The sequence below is a fragment of the Teleopsis dalmanni genome, chromosome 1 (genome assembly GCF_002237135.1).
Source record: "Teleopsis dalmanni isolate 2A chromosome 1, ASM223713v2, whole genome shotgun sequence".
Classification (NCBI taxonomy): domain Eukaryota; kingdom Metazoa; phylum Arthropoda; class Insecta; order Diptera; family Diopsidae; genus Teleopsis; species Teleopsis dalmanni.
This window is the reverse complement of record NC_051846.1, coordinates 144559519-144577638: the sequence shown is the minus strand read 5'-3', so window position 1 is coordinate 144577638 and position 18120 is coordinate 144559519. Positions and strand designations below refer to the sequence as shown.

General features: G+C 30.3%; 1 protein-coding gene across 3 annotated transcripts in view; it reads right to left on the bottom strand.

Annotated features, from left to right (window-relative positions):
* LOC119669188 (rho GTPase-activating protein 21-A) overlaps positions 1-18120 on the bottom strand; it is a 186605-nt gene that overhangs the window by 6112 nt on the left and 162373 nt on the right. For 2 of the 3 annotated variants that reach the window (XM_038078995.1, XM_038078996.1), the window contains exons 5-8: positions 4401-5072; positions 736-1088; positions 556-642; positions 31-463 (exon numbers count right to left, since the gene is read on the bottom strand). In XM_038078995.1, coding sequence (XP_037934923.1) covers positions 31-463; positions 556-642; positions 736-1088; positions 4401-5072 — 1545 coding nt within the window. Of the gene's footprint in view, positions 1-30; positions 464-555; positions 643-735; positions 1089-4400; positions 5073-5202; positions 5303-18120 lie in introns of those variants that run through there. The other variant, XM_038078998.1, reaches the window with a different exon arrangement.

Sequence of the window (18120 nt, the reverse complement as noted above, 5' to 3'; positions counted from 1 at the left end):
ATCTATTAAGCATATTATTAAGCATGTTACCTTTCTCTAATTTCACTGCTCACAGAAGCACGTCTGCTACAACTGACGCCACCGACACTTGCACTCGCACTACCTTTCCGACTTGCACATGCACTCACACTACCACTGCCACTTTCTGCCGGAACAACCGCTTGAATTTCTGCATCAGAAGGAGTACTCTCTTCAACAGCATCGCAATCTCCACTAACAACATCGTATGTAGGATCCGAATCTTCCTCAATTTGTTCATTAGCTGCCTCTGGAACAACACCACTAGTCGATAATGAAGTGTTAGCAGACGATGTATCCGACTGATAATCATTTTCATTATTGGTAGCACGTAAATATGATATGCGACGCATTGGCTTATTATCATCTAGAGCGGAGACTGGCTTTGAACGGCGCACAACTGCACCAGTGCCGACATGAGCAACAGGTTCATCTCCGGCAACAGCTAAAGATAAAAACACAAAACAAAACGGAAATTAAATCGAGTTAGGATTTTTATTCAATATAAATGATATAAATGAAATTAAAAAATTATACCTTTTATACTTGAAATACAGTTGCTCTCCGCTATGTTAGCGAGTGTATTCGGTTTTTCCTTTGCTTCCGGTAATTTGTTTTTAAACTCTGCGTGAGAAAAAGCAAGAAATGAAAGATAAAAACAAATTTCGTTAAAACAATCATTAAACAAGTTTGTCTTTATTATATCAGAAAACATACTGGGTGTCGATGTGTGTTCAATGGTTGTAGCTAAACTGGCTTTGTGTATTTCCATACGACTTATATGTTGTCCATCGACTACGCTGCCGCTATTAGTGGTCTCGCTAACACTCTGGCCGTTATTGTTGCTCAAGTGATGCATCTTTGGTTGTTGTAATTGTGTCTGTTGCAATTGCTGGATTTGCATTTGATGCAATGGATGATGCTGCAATGATTCATAGAGTACGCCAGGCTTTTTCATTAAAATAACATTGCCAGGTGCTGCACTTGACTCAATTGCATTTGTGTTAATTGACAGCGGTTTGAAAGGATCGAATCCTTTTGCCATATGAGAGTTTAATTTACTTTCAAATCTGAAATTAAGTAAAATTTAATTAATATATTTTTAGATCGTAATTAGATTTACAAGAAATATACGAAATCTATGCTATTAAAAAATGAAGCTAATAATTAATTTTTAATAATTATTATTAATATTTCTAACATATAGCGAAAAAGTGTTTATTGTCTATATGTTCAATGGTTATACTTGTCTTTATAATACCGAGATAAATCATGTATAAATCTACATAATACAAAATGTATATATAATATAGAACAAGAGCAGAAAACTGATGTCAAAAGGTTAATTTTTTTTTGTTTTGCTTACTTTGTTTATTATATTTGCGTTCTTTACACTTCATTTTACTTACAAGGAAAAGTAATTAACAAAACAGCATTTAATAATTATATACTTATATATACTTAATTGTATAACTGTTCCAAAAATATCAAAATTATGGTCTAAAGCAATGTTTTTTTAAGTGGATGATTACGATAACGCACTCTTGTGGACACCTCAGCCGTAAAGTGGGGCAATAGGGTTCCAAACAAAGTTTACATTATACAGGTTTGAACTCATGCTAAAATTATATTACAATAATAATAGCGATTGTGATTTTTACAATGTAAAGTTAAAAATTGTAAAGAGGGGTCGCTAAATAATAATCGATTCTCAAAGTGAGCGGTAGTAGACACTATGAGTTTGAGAACCTCTAGCCTAAAGAGTATAACAGATTAGTGTTATACCTCCAGCTCAAAAAGTACCCGGATTTTGTAAATAAAACATACAAATTTAAATTTTATTCGAAATTTATTTTATCTCCTTCAAAATATGCTCCTTCTGAAGCGATACACATATGCCAACGCTTAACCCAATCTTCCATACACTTTTCGTAGGCCCGTGCAGGTATGGTTTTTAGTTCTTTCGGCGAATTCTCTTTTACCGATTCAATCGACTCAAAACGTTTACCACAAAGGGGCAATTTGAGTTTCGGGAACAGGTAAAAGTCGCACGGATCCAAATCTGGCGAATATGGTGCCTGAGCGATGACAGTGGTGCCCTGTTTGGTCAAAAAATCGCGCACAACAAGAATTTTCCATAGTAAAAATCACTAAATGCACTTGAGGTAGTCTCACATTAACAGCTGCTGTAAACAAACTAATTGACAGATGGCGCTCAAATTTGTACCATATGTCAAGAAAGGGTGTGCCAACATAACAAAAAAAAAATTTTGAAAAAGGTTTATTACTTAAGAAGTAGTTAACAAACAACAAAATCCGGATAATTTCTTTGAGCAACACATTTATGGAATATGCCTGATCGTTTTAATCTCCTTTGGTTTATTCATTATTTATACTGGATTTGCATAGTACTTCCATAATTTAGATTATCCTTAGATCTCTATCGGTATTCGAAATATACAATGTTTAGTTGACTACAGTTAGTAATATTTTCGACTTAAGTTTATGTATGATTTGAATGTTAGATTTGCAAGCTGTAAACCAAAACTCCAGTCCATATCTCCAGATTGTCGCAATCATACTATGTAAGAAAAATAATTTCTTTGCAATTGCCACGAGTGAATTTAAACTAAGTAACCAATATAATTGCATAAATTTTGAGCAACATAATTTCTTCTATTCAATTTATGGACTTTTCAGTTATTATTCCTAGATATTTAACTTTCATGCCAGTACGAATTGGATTATTGTCAATTTTTAGTGGCATATCTCTGTACTTTCGATGTGTGTAGGGGTCTTCTGTTGTTTTTTCCGCATTAATTTTCATATCGCATTTTGTAAGTTGTTGCAAATCTTGTCAATATTAATATGCGTAAATGCATCGCTATGCCGTTAGTAAATGTAGCTGTCAATCAGATTATTGATCTAGCTCAGTATGGACTGTTTTAAAGAAGATAGAACTTTCTCGTTTGTCGAAGTAGCTTGGGTTGGTATATATCCAAAAACTCAAAGAAGATCAGGAACTGAATAGTTCAAAGGACTTTAAGAGTGTGGTAGCGTGAAGATGTGATGAGAGTGGTATGATATATCAATGTTATTAGTGAAATAATTCAACTTATTCTAAAAAACCGCATATACTCATAAATATAACGTTCATTGGATGTAGTAAGCAATAGAGTTCGTAGTTCATACTACGGATTCGTAAATCGAGTAAAGAATGTCAAAATTATGTTTTTAGTAATTTTGATAATTACATATGTATAAGTTTCAATGTTAACGACATGATATAGTCTGAAACTCTATTCATAATATCATGCATAGTTTCAGCTTATAAGAGTTAAAATGAACGCATCGTCAGTTCAGATGATTGAATTAATAATTGCATATATCAGGGCTATAAAGCGCATAATAACGCTATCAGTATAAACTGAACTCTCAGACTTTTTAGAGTAATTATAACAAATACCGAACTTAACTATTATGACTTTGTATTTAAAAAAACATTAAACTGACAATTGTCTCGAACCTCTAAACCACACCTCTTTAGAAGTTTATCTGATATCTATCTTTAGTATATAATATATTAAGCCATGAGGTAAATATCATCGATCATAAAATATATACCTATTTAATAGAACTTTTACTAGACAAGCCTTTAAAATAAGCAATTACTGCATACATTATAGTAAAGGCTTTCAATTTGCCATATTATGCATACTTTGTGAGCTCAGTATTCTTCTTCTTTATTCGTTCTAGTGCTGAAACACAATAATCTACTTATTAAATTACAACTATGCAACAGTATAATTATAATGGAATATGTAAGCTGCTTATTGAACTAGACTTAATACAAATTAAAAGATTAATACAATTTTAATAGATTTTATTAAATCTAGAGTAATAGACTTAATACAATCGAAGAGCAGACACAAACAGAACAGGTTGAGAGAATTGAACGTTTAAAATAACGTCGTTTATATAAAATATGGAATCTGGAGATTGGCAACATTGCAGAGATAAAAAAAATCTCTAGAAGTATGCCCGTTTAATAGAATTTTAACTGTACATTTCTTAGAAACTAAATCTAGGTTATAAACGTTATAGATTTTAAAAGGTTTATAACGTTTGAAAAAATAAAATTAATATAAAGCAGCACTATATTTATAAAACAATAGAAATTATAATATAAAAATAAAAATATTGATAATTTAATAATGATAATTACTGGGATACTTTATAGATGAAGATAAGAGTTTAAAATTATATGTTAAATGAAACGAACTTATGAACAAGTCGTGGAAACAATTTATGGATTTAGAAAGCAATTTCTTCATTCAGTCTATTTTAAATAAAAGTAAAAGAATAAGTTTTTTGATACATACACTTTATTGGTGACGCCAGTCTCCTGTAATGTTTCCATATAATCCAACTCCTTACGATACCTATTCAGACTGCTACTGATACCACTGTTAAGTTGTTTTTGACCTCGTCCAACAGTTGTGAGAGTAGTGGAGTTGTTCACTTCATTATGCAAACTACCAATGCCACTAGCACCACTACCAGACGTACCACCATTATTGCGATTTAGCATACTCTCTATAGGTATAAAATTTCCAGATACGTTTTTAATGTAGAAATTGTGCATATCACAGCTAGCAGGCAGCAATTCTCTTGTACTTGAAGCAGATGATGTAGAAGAAGAAAGTGGTTGTTTTAGAAAAGTTCGAATCTGTCCGCGAGGTGTTGCGCTTAGACTTGAAGAACCACCCGAAGTTGATGATGTAGACACCATCGACAATTGTGGACTTCCAGAAGGTGGCGTATGCGGAAAGAAATGCTGTTGCTGTTGCTGTGCCAGTGACGATGCATGAGGAGAAGGTGATTTTAAGAACTCTTCCTTTTGTTTTATGGATTCACGCAGACGTATCATTAAATCACTTGTATCAATGGCATTAGAAGCATAAATTGTTGGATGTTGTTGCAGTTGATGGTGTGATTGCTTATGTAGCGGTTGTTGGCGGGTTAATACTGTTAGATTAGATGGAGGTTGAGAACTGAAAATATAAATCAAGTGATATAGAATTAGTTTAACATATTTATAAACATATAATAAAACGTTAAATTCTATAAATAAAAAAGTGTTTTATTAATCTATCCCTTTTTTTAATTATATTATTATCCCACCTACGACATGGTATATGGCACTTCTGACAAAAACAATTCAAGACCGCGTCAATCGGACTCATCATTTCGTTGGAATTCAGTTCACTACTCGTGCGTTAAATTTAATTGCGCCAATAATATTAAAAAGCGTTAAGCACGCGACAAAAATTAAATGAAAAAAAAACCTGCGACTGACGTTACCAGACCAGGCCATAAAAAACAAAAAGAAAATTTGGGAGCGTCATGCGAATAATTGCCGATACAAAAGTGCAATTGAAAGCTATAGAAAATGTGCAACTATTTCACTTTGCAATCACGTCAATATCGCATTGTAATTACAACGCATTCATTTACGAAACAATTGTGCATAGCCTGACTGAACGACCAATGATCGGTAAGATCAACCGATAATATCGTTGAGCGAAATTATTAAGATATTATTTGGCTTATTTAGCAGCTACCGTTTCACTGCATCTCACTACTCCGTTGCCGAGTAGCAGATCACTCGCGTTAAGTGATGGCTACAGACGTCAGTTTCTATTCAATCCGAAACTAGATTTGCACGCGCACGCTCCTGCAGTACGAATCCACTGCACGGTACTGGTACTGGTACTAGTACTGGACAATCTGTAACTGTGCAACGTAACACTAAGCTTCATAAAACTAAGATCATATGGAGCTGTGCTGTCCAGTACGATCAGTACGATGTGAACGTTCGCGCTTCGAGGGAACACTGAGCACTGAGCAATGAGCAGCACTGTCATATCATAAGCCATGGCCGCCAATTGGCGTGTTTTGCACCAAAAGCTGTGCACAACTCATAGCTTGTTGCTGTTCGTTGCCCATAATGGGGGAGTTACGTTCGACGATAGCCGTTCGCCGATCGCAGCTTGCTCTTTACTGTTTTCTGTTTACAGTGTGCTATTCGACATTCGGCGAACGTATTGTGTGGCTGGAATTATGGAGTAGCCACAATTCCTTAAACAGTAGCACCGACTGGTGTCATTTATTATTATTATGATAGCATTTTGAAATTCGCATTCAAATTCTTCATAAATTGAATTAAATATTTTTTTTCTTTCTCATTTTTGATTTTATTTAGTTAAATTTTTAAGCAAATATTGCTACCAGCCTGTCCCTTGCTATTTGTTTAATTTTGTTTTTGTTTTACTTATTTGTATCTTATATCTATAAAAGGTGAGTAATTTATTGTACGAGGAAAAATTTTTAAACAGTCGAAATGAATGCAAAAAAGTTTCTAATCAATTTCAATGATGTATAAAATGCAAATCATTTAAAGTATCTAATATATACATTAATAGATAACATATAATATTTAAAAAAAACATTTGTATTATTAAAATTCTAACTTAATAGAGTCTTAGAGATTGTCATGATTGGAGCGAAGTTTATTTAGGATTAAATGATATATATTTACTTGACAACTAAATATATTTCTTATTGATCGATCAATCCTGTTAGGTATAATTTACATTGCTACTAATAATAATACACTAGGACAGTTTGATAAGTAGATAGATCATAACTGCACTAAATAAGTTTTAAAATATGGTTTTATAATCTGCCCGTATTTCAGAACTTAAGGCTAAATCACTACTTCGATGAGTAGTAAGTAAAGTAGAAATATTTAAGTGAATTTGTAAAACTTGAGAAATTAATTTTCATTAAATAAAAGTTTTTGAAAAAAAGTTTTGAAACAGAACGAATGGTAATGAAACAGAGGTCATAGGTTATATAAAGACTCTGAATCATCGTAGTGGATTCAACAGTGCTTCACTGAGTTTAATTGTTGTCGTTAAAGCACTTGAAATGAAATCCATAATTTAGTGACAGAAGATGACCGAGCATAGATCTCGGGATTGATATAGATGATATAGTGAAAGTCTCAAATAATATTTTACAAAGGCATTTATATTGGAAAAACTTATTTGGAAAATCTACACGTGCCTATTAAAAAGGTAGCCACCAAATAATAAGTTTCAAGCTGTACTTGGAAGTATTTCATGTACTTTACAGTACCTACATGTACAGTTTTCTCCGCAATTGGTTCCATCGGATTTTTATTAAGTGCAAAATTCGAAAAAATTACTTAATAAAAGAAATCTTAATTTAATTCGAATATAATCTACGTCAATATTTTGAAGAGTTCTATTTTTCAGATACTATTAAAAAATTAGTATACAACGTTTCTAGTAGGTGTATGAAGGTCATCGTGGGTTATGACGAAAAATTCCTTTTATTTATCACTGAATTATTAAACAGCTCTCTCATGCCACTACTCACACTACTTTTATTATGTTTCGGTCATTGCTCATATACCAGAAGTTAATTACATTTAAATTTACTGATTCTATTTCTAGTTTGTATCTTATAGATCCTTTAATGTTGTTGTAGCTCGAGTTATCTTTTCTTCATTGGGTGACCTACTTTATTTGTGTTCTTTACAAACTGTGAAACTTTAAACTGAGCAGCAATTGTATGACAATGAGTAGCTTCAGGATGTAGATCTAGCCACTGCTGGAACCAAACGGTTCTTTCAAGATAACTATTAACAATTGTTAAATTTTTGCGAAAATTTCAAATTTTTTGTTTATTATTTAGAACTAAATAACCGGTAAAAATAATCGCCTTATATGTGTCCAAAAGCAGTTGTAATAATACTCCGTCCAGAGGAAAAAGTCAAAAAAATTTAGAAACGTCGCTGATATTTATATAGCTAACTATAAAGTGATTTTTCGAACAGTAGTGAACTACAACAACAAAAATTCATTTTATATTATTTTAATTAATTAAATTTTTGCCAGACCATACAGCTGTTTCGAGTATTGCCAAATACCCATCAAAATAATTCTTGTATTTTATTATTCGTAAATAATTATTTTTGAGACTGTAAGTACCAGGAATCGAACTCGTGTCCTGCCAAATTTGAAGCTCAGAGTCAGTGCACCTTAACCAATTAACCCAAAGACGTACTTGATTTCTATGTTCGTACTTTATTCTGAAGTTTTGTTACTTTGCTGTGAAAGTTTTATTAACAACTATATAACTATAACTATATAACTATAACTACATAAATATAACTATATAATAAAAACCAATTTATAAGTTTTTATTTTATTTTAAAGATTCACATAAGCCTTTTTTTAAAAATGAAATTTCAAATTATGTCTACATAAATCTACAGAAATTTCTTAAATGTAAATATTCAATACCTAAAAGTGGTATATAAATATTCTCATTACTGTATTACCTTATACGGATCAAAATTTATTATTACAGATAATCGTTTTGAAATTGCAAATTTATTAAAAATAAAAGCAATAAATTTAAATTAATAAAATTAATGCGTAGATAAACAAAATAGGTAGGCTAAGGTGCCTTCACAACTATATACATATTATTTTTCATATGTCATAGTCAGTCTGATATAATATATATATGTAAATATAGATTATATATTTGTTGTATGCACAATTTAATTTTGATAGACCGCAAATAATTGCGAGGAAAATATAAAAAAGTTGTTCGCCTACAGAAGCAAAATAGCATAAAAACGGCTAATAAGAAAAGGTAGTAATAGTGGCAGTAAAAGTCGTATTTGTCGTATTTGTGATCATAAAAAGTAGCATTGACGGCGCGTGACGCCCGCCCTTTTATGTTGTTGAATGCGTGTAGCCCGGAGCTACAATACAAGCACGCCAACAACAAACAATGCCAGCAGTAAAATGTGTCATATAAATTAGCATAAACTAAGCGAGCATAAAATATTGGAATCGGGCATATACAGATACAGATACAGATACAGATATACCACAGAGTCACAACAGAGTGCGATGGTCAGTTAAACTGTGAAAACAAAAACATTTAAAATTGGGCAATTGAAAATTGTTGATGTTGATGTTGATGATTTTATTATTGTCATTTCAATTACACAAAAAGTCATTCAAACTGAATGGAACTGCTATAATTAGAAAAATCTCAACAACCCATTCATTGTACTCATATAAGGAATAGTGAAAATGCCAAATTATCGCCAATTAACTGAAGCAACAAAAGCAGTGAAGTATTTACGAAATAAATTTCGTATTTTTCTAAAATTTCAAATGCTTGAAATGAATCGATGGAGGTAATATCAATCCCATTATTGTTTTCAAGACCCTCCTTAGCGAAAATCCCATGAAACACCAACGATTCGATTCTCCCTGAAAAACCGTTTCAATTTTCCATTCAACTGCTGCAACTCCGTAAATTGGCACTTTACAACAAATGAGTGTTTAGAAAATAAATGACTGATTAAGTTGTTGCAGCAGATACTCGTACGCGAGTATCTGTTGCTGCAAGTCTCGCTTGCAATTTTTATGTTGTATGTTGTATGGTGTCCGTCGTCATGTACGTCACACAGTGGAACAATTTAAGCAATTGCTGCCTGCCACAGCACTATTTACATAAGCACCAAGTCAAGTCAGTCCATGTGGATTTGTCTGCCTGATTGCAAATGTATGTATGCATGTATGCGTATATATGCATGTACATTTTTTTGTATGCCACAAGCACTTAATTAAGAGTTCAACACATTTCATTCGGTTTCGTTGTTGGATTATTGCTTAAATTGCATTACAAATGCAAATATTGTCAGTTAATGTTGTGTAAGTTGGGCACAACAATAACGGCAGCAACAATAACAGCAGCAACAATAACAACAATAAATACAATAACAATTAAAGTAACAAAGTAACAAAAGTTAATTTTACAAACAAACTCAAAACAAACAAAACACATTCAGTCCATTTATCAAAGCGTTCATTGTTGAAGTATGAGGTATGAGAAGAGAGAAACCGTTAAAGCACACAATACTAAAATATAGTAAAATAATAATAATAATAAAGTTTGTTGTTTTTATATAAAATAGACTATGAAATAAATTTATAATATTTTCATGGCATTATCAGACATTTTGATGCATTATAATCGCTTCAATGGTTACACACATAATAGTAAATAATAAGTTAGATCCCGTCAAAAAATACATAAATGATAGAGCCCCTAAATTATTTGCGAAAACTGACAGACTTACCAACACCGCGTTATCAAATCTCAGAATGGTTAGAGGTTCCTCTGGGAGGTATGCAGATCTGAGGTCAATTATTACTTAGTCTGATGAAGTGATAAACAATAATCTAGTCAAGGCGTAAAGAGGGGTTACATCGAGTTAAGAAAGAGTAAAAGTGCTTAAGTGCACTGGCTGAAACAGCTTCAACATAATAATAGGTTAGGTTAGATTTCAGTGACGAACTTGTATACCAAAAGCTCGCTTGAAATTCCAAATTAGTGTTGTTGAAACACAGTCCAAAAGAATCTACTAAAGGATCGTAGTAATCAACGTACAGATAACATTGAAAGGCATGACTCCTCAAATCAAGTGAAAATGAACTAATCTGACAATTCAATCAATTTGACTGAGTCCCTGATAGAAAAGAACGACAGCTCTGTCAAGTCGAAACAAAAAAGAAATCTAAGGATTTTAAATCATCTATTGGCTAAAAATGGATAAAACCATATTAAATATCATTATAGGGTCACCCAGTCTCAAAGTATATCTTTTTAATACGCAGTAATCTATCAGCAACAATGCGGTGGTCCTAAGTGCTAAGTTTCTTGTCTAATTTAGACTATGGCGATCTTGCGATTTGACAGAAATTTTCATCTACTCAAGTTTCGTTACCTATAGTCAGATATTTTTGTTTGTCTGCTTGGCTCGTGCAAGGAGAATATTAATATCTAACAAATGGGTGTTAAGAAGTAAAGTGCCTGCCTTGACAAACTTATTTACATTGGAGTTGCCCGAGATGTCCTGGTGTTTAGGTGCACATATAAGCTGAATACTGAAAAAGTGTTGTAGATTGTTGTATGCTATTTACACATTAAATAAATTAACATTTTTAGATGGTGAGAATGTAACTTATGTTTAAATATCAGTAAAATTTATAGTTCTGTACCAATTATTCTGCTAGAGACAATGCCATTATACTCCCCGACGAAGAAACTAGTTACCTTAATGAATATGCCGACACGAAAGAATAAAGTATATAATAGAAAACAAGGAATATTCAATAACAAGAAATTATTTTTATTATTCTGGTAGAAATGCTGTCAACATTTAAGAGGTGTTATAAAAAGTAACGATAATAATGAATGGGTTGGACGTAAACTAACTATATAGCTCCATTTACCTAACTTTTCCAAACGAATGAAAAAGATGTATTGTAAAATTGTACGTTAAGAGTATTAAGTCATCGCTTGTATGCGGACCAAAATTGAGTTCAGGAGAGCATTTAGTATGTTAAAAAGGCCTTTGAATGATACAAACGGTTTTAGAAGACATTGATGATAAACAGAGGTCTGGCAGTTCTAATATCAATAATGGAAACGTAAAAAAATAATACATATTGTATTTATTAATAGAAAAATTAACATTAAAGAAGTAGCTGAAAAAATGGAAATGTCATCAAAAGCAATTTTAAAAATTCAAAATGGACATGATTACTTATGTCCATATAGAATATGGATTTGAATATAACTTCAATGTAATGCCGTGACCTTACCATTTTTCAAAACGAGTATTTTACCAACTTTTTTCTATTTTCCAAAATAAAAAAGACAATCAAATAATGATAAGGTTTTTCAAGAAGAATCGTAAAACGAGCTTAAGATTATGCATATAAAGGCGTTCTATTAGTGAAAACAACGGCGGTATATTTAGATAATATTTACGTTGGGTTTATTATTGATGATTAAATAAATTCTTTTTGAAAAACTTAAATATTCTTGTTACTTTTTGATTACACCTTATATGTATGAGGCGGCAATTTAAATTTGATTTTTATTTTCCCCATAGCATAAAAATTAACAGTGGCTTTATAAATGAAACGCGTTTCGAATTATGTTTGTTTTGCTGAATATCTCTTCATTAACAATATTTATTTCATTTATTTTAAATGAGGTAAATATTTGTTAGAACAATATTATTATGTGTGTTTTCTATAAAATGTAGAGTTATTTAAAATTGTTTTTAGTATAAAATTGCTTTCCTTCCGCGCACTGAAGACTATTGAGGTAAGGAACGGCAGTGCTTGCAACTTTCTATTAAGGAATATTGTTTACTGGGTATGAAGAGCAACGACCCAAATAAGTTATTTAATGAGTAACAAATTTAATAATACAAGTTGAACATTTTTTTAATTATTAATATTAAATACTGACAAAGTATAATATTTTTTTTTATAGTTCACATAATTATTCATACGTAAAATTCGCAACCAACTTAGTTTAAGTGTAGTGTGCATCATTGGTAAGCAAATAAAAAAATTTTTTAAAGAATTTTATTTTTTTTTTTCATCAAAAAAAATTGTCAATTATAGTCATTTGTCTACTAATTTAAATTTAGAAAGTCTGTAAATAGAAAATTTGCATCAACACGAGCTTTATCTATGTGCCATAATAAATTTAAGCGGAGTAAGCGGAGAAGAGTATGGACCACAATATGCATTGCAAAGATTGACAAATTAATATTGCACGCAATTTACGATATTAGAAAGAAAGATTGAAACTGATAAGAAAATCTGCGACAAATACGAGTAGGAGATGAAATTTATGAACTTATATTTGTGGAATAGAATATAAATGGATGTATTAGTAAATTCCGAAAGCATGTTATCGCATTGCAGTTTATATTTATAACTCAATAAATACATAAATTTTAATACCATTACAAAATAGAGGAAATAATCGGATTTGAGAAGATTCTATTCTATTGGAATGAGAGATCAATATATACAAATTTAATGTTATTATATTATAGTATAAGTTTGCATATAAATTAAGAAGTTCGAACTCTAAGATTAAGAAGAATAAAATCACATTAAGTATTTGTGTTATTATTTTAGCTGAGCAAATGGATATATTTGGAAGGAGTACAATGCTAAGTTTCCTTAAAATACTCTTGTTCTCACGATATCTCGCCAATGTTTATTGATCATTGGCACCAAGATATCCCAGTCGACTTTGCTTTCATCATAATATGAGCATTTAACCCATAGTATTCAAACATACGTATATTGTGAATCCTGCAAAGTCTTGACATAAGTTAGTGACACTTTCTTATTAATCTAAAATTGGCTTGATTATATATGAACACTAATTAATACTCGTGTCATATAATTTATCAGCTTGCTTTGAATATCAAAAACACGTCTGTATTGTCTAAAATCTGACAATACAATAATGTAATTATATAATAGCAATACATCACCAAGAACATATTTAATATTATTTGACATGTTACATACAGGACGTTAGTAAAAATTTTTTATTTTGGTTTGATTAATCCCAATTAACCAAAGACACTTATTACACTGATAAAAATAAAATTTACTATATAAAAGTGACCTAAATATTGTCTTAGGGGAACATCGGTGTCACTGATAATTACACAAATAACAACACAGGCTTAATGGAAAAGAGAACCTTATAATAAAATAACAAAGAGCAAGCCTAGGACACAACTACGAGTTTTACAAGACAAGGACACATCTATTTTTCGACACATTTACTGAAATTCATAGACATGCTTTTGAATCGATCGAATTTTAAGTACATTCTGATATCTTAAAGACGTATTTGATGCCAGGTTCTCAACTGGGTTTTTGCTGTCTGGTTGTATGTTCTAACTGTTATAATTGTAATTATTGTAAATTGTATTATTTGTATTTTAACCGCTTACTTATTGTATATCCATTTACTTTCCATTTTTCATTATAACTATATAAATCGACAAATCGATGAATTCGATTAAATAAATCGATGGATCGACCGTAATTTTATTGTACCTTCAGGCTAGCGATTAACAAATTTGATTTATTCTAAACTTCAATGCCAAAAGTAATTACTTTATAATACATATTCTTATATACTTATAACAAATAGTTTGTGAGGTTAAGAACCTTTTATTAAAAATTTTATTGCATAGTAATAGTACTTATTAAGCTTTTTGAAAGTACATGTCCAATTTTATTAGACTAAACAATTCTGATATCTTACCAACACTGATTTAGAAGTAATTAATAAGCCTCAAAATATGATTAAGATAATTAATCAAATACAAACAAAAAATTTGTTTATTTACTTTTTTCTTATTAAATGCCACAGTAATTATAATAACTTAATAGAGAGCTTGAAAGCTAATTGACCTTAACTGAATATATTTAGCTGTAGAACTGATTTTTAATTAACCTAATAGAAATTGAAAAGGTTTTGAAAATATTTGTGAATAGTGAATTAAATACAGAAAAAAACTACAACTATAAAGCTATATTGATATTAGATTATTCTGTTTGCTTATTTATGTGTCAACCGCAAATGTGTTAATATAACCTACATAAATTAATTACTCAACCTAAATGTTAAAATTTTTTATATAATTCGTAAGTGGAACAATATAGTCAAATGAATTATAAGCCAAAGTTATTAAAACTAGAACAAACGGAAATGTAATTAAAAACTATTTAATAAAGCACTTGCACATACGAAAATACCCAAGCGTACCCAGTAATATCGAGTCCATTAACGAAATGGAATGTGCACTGCAAAAGTACACTGAGTAAAGTGCATTACTTGGATTTTGAAATTGCATTTGCTGCATGCAACGCAGTCTGTCACAGAAAACGTATCAGGCTAATATACAGAGAGAGAGAGAGCCCCACCATTAAATCATAATTAAATTAAATGCATATTTTGTTGTACGAGTTTGATGTGCAAATACCAACTGCAGTTGCAGTCTATGTGCAATATCGGCTACACATACACACTTGCGGTATTTGAAATATATTTCATATATAATATATGGGAAGCAGGCAAGTGTTATATGGAAATGAAAAAAACTTATTAAACTTTACTTGATATACCACTTATATGCATAATATTAAAATAGTGATTGTGGAGGGAGTACCAGTAATTATAGTTCCTTGCAACTTTTAATTGAAGTATCAATCAGATTGATTAAAATGCTTTTAAAATGGAAAATTAAAACTAAATAGAATAAAATCATCAAAGAACCCATCATTATGAGGTACTTTTCCAATAATTTGTTATAGAGTTATACAGTATATAAAGGTTAAAAAGAAAATAAGGACGAAATAAAATCATTAAAGAACCTATCATTATGAGGTACTTGTCCAGTATGTTGTTATAGAACTATACAGCACACTTTGACTAACTAAGAACACTATACTGAGAATGACCTCACTAATAGTAAACAAAATCGACGATGTGGGATTCAGTACGAAAAAAGAGAAAGCTACATTAGTATTCAATATTTGTTTAGAATGTTCGGACTAAAGCAAAGTTTTTTTAGACAATGCTTTGATTCTACAATGCTTTGAATACTGTATTGAAGCTAATCTGTTAAAAATAAATCGAAATTGTACATTTCTTTAATTTTTTATGAAATGTGCAAATATGTTATGTATGATACCAGAGTATTGAATTTAATTATTAAAGATAAAAAACTTAGATTATAAGCAGATGTAAGTGCTTTTTAAATATTAGTGGATAAATTGTGACAACCTGCAAACTTACACTGAAAGGCAGATATCGATTACGTGCGAGAATAGAGTTAGTACTATATAGACAAATAAAAAAAAGATGCTCTCAGTTTGAAATATCACAACCAACATCAGGCCTAGGTGTTTAAAAGTCTTATACATCAATAAACAGGCGTAGGACTCGACATTTTTAATGTTAAGTATTTAAACTATTATTTTCCTTTATTTTTATATGTACATTTTGTCTAACATTATGTATTTTAATATGTTAATTGGTTTCTTGTAATCAATTTGTTAATTTTCTGAGGACGACTTTAAATTAAAGTCGAAATATTGAACTAAATAAAAGTTAGTGTAAAATAATTTGTTGTTTTTATTTATTTTTTATTTTTAACTCGTGTTCCATATTAGCCGTAATTTTTTCTTTCAGAGTTGTAAAAAAACAGCATTAAGTCTGATTGAAAGTTATTGGTACCACTTTAAAATATGTTAAATGCTTGTTTTTTACACACCAAAAATTAATTAACTAAAATAAAAGATAATAATTGGAATATAAGAAGGGCAATTTTTAATTACCATTTTTATCTTATATATTTAAATTAATTAATTTATTTATGTATTTGAATTTATTAGTAAATGAAATGCTCATATGATGTCAACAGATGATAGAAATTTTGCAACATATTTTCAGTGAACATTCACAATAGGCTGGTTTTTAAAGTTGGTTGCAATAAAACTTAAGATGTAAAAATTTACTCTGAAGTAAAACCTAACTCTTAAGATTTATGAGCATTATTAGGCATTTTCTTTTGTAAGCACTTAACATGATTGTGAATAAATATATGAAATTTTCATGCCTTTTAACAGTAAAGTAATAAATAGAAAAAGTAACGTATTTGTTACGAACAATGACGACATGAAATACGAAGAATTAATGTAATCATTCGTTGACTGTTAACGGGAAATTTTGTATGTACTTCCAAAAATCATTCACAATAGATGAATTTTTAGTGTTGGCAACCATGCGATTTGAGCTGCTTATTAGTTAAGCGATTTTAAAAAGGTTGGACTAAATAAGCCAACAGTGTTGTTGTTTCATATGTTATTTTTAAAATAAGCAGTTGTTCTTTTGTGATGCTTACAATAGAAAAGGCGTATTGTAGCTTCACATATTTAAATTGTGAGTATTTTTTTGTTACTCTGCAAGAAAAAATTACGGCTTTTATTGACCAATAAACCAATTGGTCAAATTTAAATTTAAGAATTGAATATTATAAATGATTAACTTATTAATAAATAGTAGTTTTATTTTTTTTTTTATTTCTATTCACTATTTTTATTCCATTTTTTCGCAAAACAATTTTACTTGACCTTTGAAGTTATGTACTATAATTCTAGTTAAAAAGTTAAATCAACCAAATAATTCTAAGAAATTCTGTTCTAAATTTAATGACCATTTTATATGCTAAACTAAAGCAAACTATTTCAGGTTATACGACATTAAATTGAAATTCATTGAACTGCAAAAATTCTGAATGATTGGCTTGGAAGTAGTTGCTTACAAAAAAAAAAAAATATTTATATATATATTAAAAATTATAGTTGATAAATATGTAAGTCTGTTCACAGCCCTTTTAAAAATAAATCAAAACCTTGGAAAAATTTTTATTAATAAGTTCAAGTACGACTATTTACAAGCACCACAAAAGCGGACAAAAAGTTTATGTTCAATTAAGCATAATTGCACGGGTCTGTGCAGTTTTGAAGAGCAGATATAAAAAATAAAGTCTTCGCAAGCAGAAAGTTCCCTTGTGAAAAAATAAAAAATAAAAACACGCTTTTCGAAAATGAAAAGGCGTAGCTGTAACCGTGAAAATACCTGCTAAAAACTGTGATAAAAGCCAGAACAGAACAATTGATACCACAACCAGCACAAGGCGTACTGCATATTATTTTCATATTTTTCTAGTAAAAAGGTTGTTTATTTCCGATTGAAATGACAGAAATAATAATGGAAGTACTAAAATTTAGCGCTTATCAATCTTGTCAACATTTCCATAAATTTATGACTTGTTAATTGCAATGAAAGCAAAAGCACACAGCACACATTCGCTTTGTGAAACAATGAAGTGCAAAATTCTTGTGAAAAACAAACAAAAATTATTTGACTAACTTATATAACGTATCTGTATATCTGTACACATCAATCGAATATATATAAAATATTCATTGTATTATATTTATTGAAGAAAGAGGAAGAATATTGATTACTAAAAGCATTTATGTTATGGACTTAAGGGAAGTTCATGGACATTTAAAC